The sequence below is a fragment of the Mandrillus leucophaeus genome, unplaced genomic scaffold (assembly GCF_000951045.1).
Source record: "Mandrillus leucophaeus isolate KB7577 unplaced genomic scaffold, Mleu.le_1.0 Scaffold751, whole genome shotgun sequence".
Lineage (NCBI taxonomy): Eukaryota > Metazoa > Chordata > Mammalia > Primates > Cercopithecidae > Mandrillus > Mandrillus leucophaeus.
In genome coordinates, this window is record NW_012108153.1 from 256,965 (window position 1) to 264,288 (window position 7,324).

At 55.7% G+C, this 7,324-nt stretch overlaps 1 protein-coding gene across 1 annotated transcript in view; it reads right to left on the reverse strand.

Annotated features, from left to right (window-relative positions):
* MYO1F (myosin IF) overlaps window positions 1–7,324 on the reverse strand; it is a 38,586-nt gene that overhangs the window by 3,152 nt on the left and 28,110 nt on the right. The window contains 6 exon segments of the mRNA XM_011966276.1: window positions 1,366–1,464; window positions 2,714–2,862; window positions 3,055–3,201; window positions 3,604–3,749; window positions 6,204–6,373; window positions 6,467–6,581. Coding sequence (XP_011821666.1) covers window positions 1,366–1,464; window positions 2,714–2,862; window positions 3,055–3,201; window positions 3,604–3,749; window positions 6,204–6,373; window positions 6,467–6,581 — 826 coding nt within the window.

A 7,324-nucleotide genomic window follows, 5' to 3' on the forward strand; every position in this document is an offset into this window, starting at 1 on the left:
AAAAAAAAAGGGCTGGGCATGGTGGCACATGCCTGTCGTCCCAGCTACTCAGGAGGCTGAGGCAGAATTGCTTGAACCCGGGAGGTGGATGTTGCAGTGAGCCAAGATCGTGCCACTGCACTCCAGACTGGGTGATAGAGCGAGGCTCTGTCTTGAAAAAAAAAAAAAAGAAAAGAATTTTTAGTAGAGACGGGATCTGGCTATGTTGCCCAGGTTGATCTTGAACTCAAGTGATCCTCCTGCCTTGGCCTCCAAGAGTGCTGGGATTACAGGTGTGAGCCACCTGGCTGGGCCAGAAACAGCTTTGCAGGGGCAAGTTTCCCTCCTCCTCTCCTCTGTAGAAGGGCTTCTGTGGGTAAGTCCTGGTGGATACATAAGAGCTCAACAAATGGAATGGGAATTTGAGAGAGTAGCAGAGAAACGGTCCAAAGGCCTGGAGGTAAGAATAAATTTGGTGAGTTGGGAAACTAAGATGTAGTTTGAGGCCAGGCACTGTGGCTCACACCTGTTAATCCCAGCACTATGGGAGGCCGAGACGGGTGGATCACCTGAGGTCAGGAGTTCGAGACAAGCCTGGCCAGCGTGGTGAAACCCTGCCTCTGCTAAAACGATACAAAAATTAGCCGGGCGTGGTGGTGGTTGCCTGTAACTCAGCTACTCAGGAGGCTGAGGCAGGAGAATCGCTTGAATCCAGGAGGCGGAGGTTGCAGTGAGCTGAGATTTTGCCACTGCACCCCAGCCTGGGAGACAAGAGTTGGACTGCGTCTCAAAAAAACAAACAAACAAACAAAAAACCAAAAAAGAGGCTGGGCACTGTGGCTCATGCCTGTAATCCCAGCACTTTGGGAGGCCAAGGCGGGAGGCTCACCAGGTCAGGAGATCGAGACCATCCTGGCTAACACGGTGAAACCCTGTCTCTACTAAAAATACAAAAAACTAGCTGGGCATGGTGGCGGGCACCTGTAGTCCCAGCTATTCGGGAGGCTGAGGCAGGAGAATGGCACGAACCCGGGAGGCGGAGCTTGCAGTGAGTCGAGATAGTGCCACTGCACTTCAGCCTGGGCGTCAGAGGGAGACTCCATCTCAAAAAACAAACAAACAAACAAACAGATGTGGTTTGCAGGGCAGGAGTGTAGGGTAGAAGGAGAGAAGATGTCAGTGGTTAGCTGGGTTTGGGTTTTGAAGGGCTCTGAATGCCAAACTAAGTTTAGCCTTTATTCTATGGGAGACGTGGAGCTATGGAGAGTTCTGGACAGAGAAGTAAGTGGTAAACTGTATTTGTTAGATTTCGTTTGCTGAAGGTCTAGTTTAAGCCATGGGACCCACAAAACACAAGGGAAGACAGCAAGAGACGCAGCTCCTCACCTCTCGGGGGCCCAGGGGCCGCCCGGGTAGGGGCCCCCCGGGGAGGGGCCTGGGACGACCTCCGAGGTCTTCCCTTGGCCATTCCCTTCCGCGTAGGCTCTGAAAGAAGAGTGTCAGGGATTTGAGTGATAGACAACGCTCTTTGCCCCGCCCACAAGTCTAGTCCATTCTGAGGTTATGCCGCACCCCGCCCCCTCAGACTCTCCCATTAGCACCGCCCCTTAGGTACAGGTACATTGGCTCCGCCCACTAATTGGCCTCGCCCCCAAGTGCCCCACACCTCACTGGCCTTGCTCTTTGGGCCCGCCCACTTTAGGACATTCCTTCATCGGTACCGGATTCCAGGGTTGCCGATCTGGCCACACCCCTCTACATTTCTCGCCCCCCCATTGGTCATGTCTTCCCCTTAACAGCCTTTCTCTCTCTCTAGACCCGCCCCTTCCTTGCTGTTGCCCACTCTGGTCCATCCTGCCGGCTCCGCCCCACTGTTTTGATTGGTTTCCTCCATGGTCACGTCCCGCCTCCACATTTCATGCCCACTCATTGGTTGCAGCCTTTCTTTAAATGCCTCTCTCTCTGGCCGGGAGCGGTGGCTCACGCCTGTAATCCCAGCACTTTGGGAAGCCGAGGCGGGTGGATCATGAGGTCAGGAGTTCAAGACCATCCTGGCCAAGATGGTGAAACCCCGTCTCTACTAAAACCACAAAAATTAGCTGGGCGCGGTGGCAGGCGCTTGTAATCCCGGCTACTCGGGAGGCTGAGGCAAGAGAATCACTTGAACCCGGGTGGCTGAGGTTGTGGTGAGCCAAGATCGTGCCACTGCACTCCAGCCTGGGCGACAGAACAGAATGAGACTCCGCCTCAAAAACAAAAACAAAAACAAAACAGGCCGGGCCGCGCGCGGTGGCTCAGGCCTGTAATCCCAGCACTTTGGGAGGCCGAGACGGGCGGATCACGAGGTCAGGAGGTCGAGACCATCCTGGCGAACACGGTGAAACCCCGTCTCTACTAAAAAATACAAAAACCTAACCGGGCGTGGTGGCGGGCACTTGTAGTCCCAACTACTCGGGAGGCTGAGGCAGGAGAATGGCGTGAACCCGGGAAGCGGAGCTTGCAGTGAGCCGAGATCGCGCCACTGCACTCCAGCCTGGGCGACAGAGCGAGACTCCATCTCAAAAAAAAAAAACCTCAAAAACCTCAAAAAAGTCTCTTTCTCTCTCTCTCTTGACCCTCCCCTTCCTGGCCTTTGTCCACTCTTAACCAGCCTCGCTGGCCCCGCCCTCTCCCCGTCTCTGAAGCCTTCATTGGTCCGCTCTCTTGCCCCGCCTCCTCTGCCGCGCAGACTCACTGGAGCTCTTGGGCAGCCCATCGCCAACGCTGACGGTGAGGGTCCGACCGCCAACCTTGAGCACCGGCAAGTCGCCGGAGCCGCGGGAGAAGGTGACGCTGCGGGTGCCGCCACCGCCCCAGCCCTCCTTCTTCACCCGGAACTGTAGTCTGTGGGGAGAGAAGAAAGCTTGGGGGCGCGGGCCGGGGTCCCCCGCCCCATCCCACCCTCGCTGTTCCGGGGCAGGGGCGGGGCCGGGGCCGGGGCCGAGGCGCAGTTCGGCCGGGTAGGTAGGTGGAGCGGGAGAGGGTGCTCCGCGCCGAGACCACCCCGAAATGGTGCTGGGGTTGGCGGGGCCGTACGTGTCGCTGAAGGTGAGGGGCAGGGGCCTCCGAGTCGCCTCCTCGAAGCGCTTGCACAGAAGGCTGACGAACTCGGTCTTGAAGACGCTCTCCAGGAAGCTGTCGACGGCGTCCTCTTGGAGGACGAAGAAGTCGTCCTGTCGCGTGCTGGGGAGGGGCGGGTGAGAGGGTCAGGTGGGGCACAGGTGAGGGCCACAGGTGAGAGTGACAGGTGAAGGTGGCTGAAGGTGAATTTAGGGAAGGGTCAGTTAAGGGCCAAGTCAGGGGTGACCAGGTAGGAGAAAAAGAGGGATGTGGCAAGGAGTGGGAGAGGTGGTTACAAAAGAGGGCCAGGTGAGGTCTAATAAGAGGGTAAGGTGCAGGACAGAAGCTTTTGGCACCTAAGAATCATGGGCGTAGGGGGCAGGTGAACATGACAGGTGGGGTCATGAGAGGGCTACAGGCATGGCACCAGGTAAGATTGTCAGGGTAACAGACAGGGTCACTAGAATGAGGGCAGCCAGGGGACAGGTTCGAGCGACTATGTGGCAGGTAGGAACCTGGCTTCACCTGAGGGAGACTCCCCGCAGAGCCTGGATGTCCAGCTTCTTCTTCAAGACTTCACGCACTTGGCCTTTCTCGGGTCCCTTCTTCACCTTCTCTCGCCCAATCACATACACACACTTGGGCGTCAGGATCAAGTCCCGCTTGATGGGCTGCGGGGATGCAGGATGAGAGGCCGGTGTCTGCAGCCTGGCCAGCCTGGCCACAGAGGGCCCACCCCAGGCAGAGGAGTGGTGCTGGCAGGTCAGGTGAGGAGGGTGGGATCCCTCCAGGTGAAGGTGTATGAGTCGTCTGTTTGTTTTGTAGACAGGGTCTCACTCTGTAGCTTGGGCTGGAGTGCAGTGGTGCCATCATAACTCACTGCAACCTCCCCCTTCCGGGCTTGAGTGATCCACCAGCCTCAGCCTCCTGAGTAGCTGGGACCACAGGTGCACACCACCATGCCCAGCTAATTTTGGTATTTTTTGTAGAATCAGGGTTTTGCCCTGTTGCCCAGGCTGGTCTTGAACTCCTGAGCTCAAGCAAACTGTCCTCCTTAGCCTCCCAAAGGTTTGAGATTACAGGTGTGCGCCACCACACCTGGCCATGAGTTGTTATATAAGAAACAGAAGGAGGACCAGGCGCCGTGGCTCACGCCTATAATCCCAGCACTTTGGGAGGCCAAGGTGGGCGGATTACGAGGTCAGGAGTTCGAAACCAGGCTGACCAACATGGTGAAACCCTGTTGCTACTAAAAATACAAAAATTAACTGGGTGTGGTGGCGGGCACCTGTAGTCCCAGCTACCCAGGAGGCTGAGGCAAGAGAATCGCTTGAACCCAGTAGGTGGAGATTGCAATGAGCTGCGATCCCGCCACTGCACTTCAGCCTGGGTGACAGAGCAAGACTCCATCTCAAAAACAAATAAAACAGATTGGGCGCGGTGACACACGCCAGTAATCCAAGCACTTTGGGAGGCTGAGGCGGGCGGATCACGAGTTCAGGAGATCGTGACCGTCCTGGCTAACACCATGAAACCCCATCTCTACTAAAAACACAAAAAATTAGCCGGGTGTGGTGGCACGTGCCTGTAGTCCCAGCTACTTGGGAGGCTGAGGCAGGAGAATCGCTTGAGCCTGGGAGGCAGAAGTTGCAGTGACCCGAGGTTGTGCCACTGCACTCCAGCCTGGGTGACAGAACAAGATTCTGACTCATACACACAAAAGAGCAAAACTGCGTCTCAAACAAACAAAAAACCAACCAAACAACAACAAAAACAGAAGGAAGTCAGGCGGGAATGTGTTGGTTGGTTGGTTGGCTAGAAAAGGGTGTTTGGGTCAGTGAACAGGTGCTGGGTAGGTAAGGCAGCTGCTGGACATGGGTGCCTGGGCCAGATGAGAGCACTTAGACCAGGCGAAAAGTGCTTGGGCCATGTGACTGTAGCCAGCTCAGGTGAAGGTATTATGGTTCAGGTGAGGGTGTACAGGTCAGGTAAATAGGAGTATCTGGATCATGAGAGGAAGTGAGCAGGTGCGTATCTGAACTCTTATGAGTTTGTACAGGAAGGCAGGTGAATGTGCAAGCCGGTTGAGCTGGCCTGCGCTCAGAGTTCTCTGGTTCTAGTGGGGATACCTGTCTTGGTGAAAACATTTCAGGTGATGGTATACAGGTCACCTGAGAGGGCATACCTGCCACATAGACCTGTCCAAAGCAGGTGTGTGGATCAGGTGAAGACACCCAACACTGTATGTATGGTATGTGAGGTTGTACAGATCATGTGAGGAGGCGTCTGCCACATAAAACTTGTCCAAGGTAGGTGAGGGTGTCCAGGCCATATGAGAATATCCATCCAGGTAAAGATGGTATATAGCTTATCTCAGTGTGCACCTGCCACACAGAGGCCTGTCTAAGGTGGGTAGGGTGAGTTACCGGGCTAGGTGACTCTCTGGAACATGAGATGTGGGTGAAGTGAGTGTGTACCTGGCCCGCCCAGGTACAGGTGAGAGTAAACAGGCCAAGTCTGGGTGTACTTCTGGACAAGAGAGTCCAGGCTAGGTGATTAGAGTACACCTAGGTTTAGGGCTGTGTGGGGCAGAAGAGGATGTGTCTGTTGGTGGAGGTGCCCAGCTGTCTATGCCAAGCACGAGTGCACCGGTCAGGTGGTGTATCTCTGTAGACAGCACGTACCTATGGGCTAGGCTCCCTGGGCCAGGCGAGAGTGTACCTGTGGACAGGTGTATCTGGGCCAGGTGAAGGTATATCTAATTTCCAGGTTGAAGGGAGAGTGTACCTAATGGATGGGCGTGTCTAGGATAGGCAAGGGTGGCCCCGTGGTTGGGGTTTCTGGACAAGGTGAATGATTGTGTGATTGTGGAGAGATGCATCTGGCCAGGGGTGTATCTGATAGGTGTGTCTGGGCTACAAGTGCATGTTTGGTGGACAGCTGTGTCTGTCGTACTTGAGTGTATACCTGTGGGCAGGTGTGTCTATGCCAGATGAGGGTATACTTGTGATGGAACAGATGGATCTAGTCTGGGGGATCTAAGCCTGTGGGCAGGTGCATCTGGGCCAGGTGAGGGTGCCAGGCTGTAGCCAGGGTCTTGCCGTGCCCACCCACTAGTGCCTCACCTTGAAGCGGCGGTCGTACTTGGTGACCGAGTCGGCGAAGTCCACCCGCTCCCTCTTGCCCAGGAACTGACGCAGCTCGGGCCGCTCCTCCAGCCCCAGGTAGTCCCCGACGAAGTTCCGGTTGATGCTGTTGCGCCTCCGCTCCTTCTTGTTCAGCAGGATGTTGGAAGCTGCGGGGACAGAGGGTGGAGGGCAGAGCTCCTGACGCGGCTCCTCCAGGTCCTTGCGCCCCCACCCTGCGCTGTGTACCCAAAGCCTCTCACCTTCCTCCCGCATCTCCTCATACTTCCGGACAGCCACGTGGCGCCGCCAGGCCTTCTGGATGGTTCGGGCAAAGCCGTCGAACTTTCGCTCTCGCACCTCCTCCAGGAGGAAAAGCTGGGCGGGGGTCGGGGGGGCAAGGGTGAATCCTGGTGTCTCCCCAGGGCCTGCAGTTCCGGGTTTTCCCTGGGTTTGCCCTACTCACACGCTTTTGCTCACCCACCCCCACACACGTGCTAATTTTTTTTTTTTAAGAGGGGGGATCTTTGTAGTGACCCTTACTGAAAAAGAAAAGAAGAAAAAGGGGCCGGGTGCAGTGGCTCATGATGCCTGTAGTCCTAGCACTTCGGGAGGCCAAGGCGGGTGGATCACCTGAGGTCAGGCGTTGGAGAGGAGCCTGACCAACATGGTGAAACCCCATCTCTACTAAAAATGCAAAAAGAAATTAACTGGGCGTGGTGGTGGACGCCTGTCATCCCAGCTACTTGGAAGCCTGAGGCAGGAGAATCACTTGAACCCGGGAGGCGGAGGTTGCAGTGAGCTGAAATCACGCCATTGCACCCCAGCCTGGGCACCAAGAGCGAAACTCCATCTCAGAAAAACGAAACAAAAAACAAAAGCAAAAACAAACTGGTGACTCACGCCTATAATCCCAGCACTTTGGGAGGCTGAGGTGAGAGGATCACCTGAGGTCAGGAGTTTGAGATCAGCCTGATAAACATGGAGAAACCCCATCTCTACTAAAAATACTAAATTAGCCGGGCATGGTGGCGCGTGCCTGTAAACCCAGCTACTCAGGAGGCTGAGGCAGGAGAATCACTTGAACCCGGGAGGTGGAGGTTGCAGTGAGCTGAGATCGT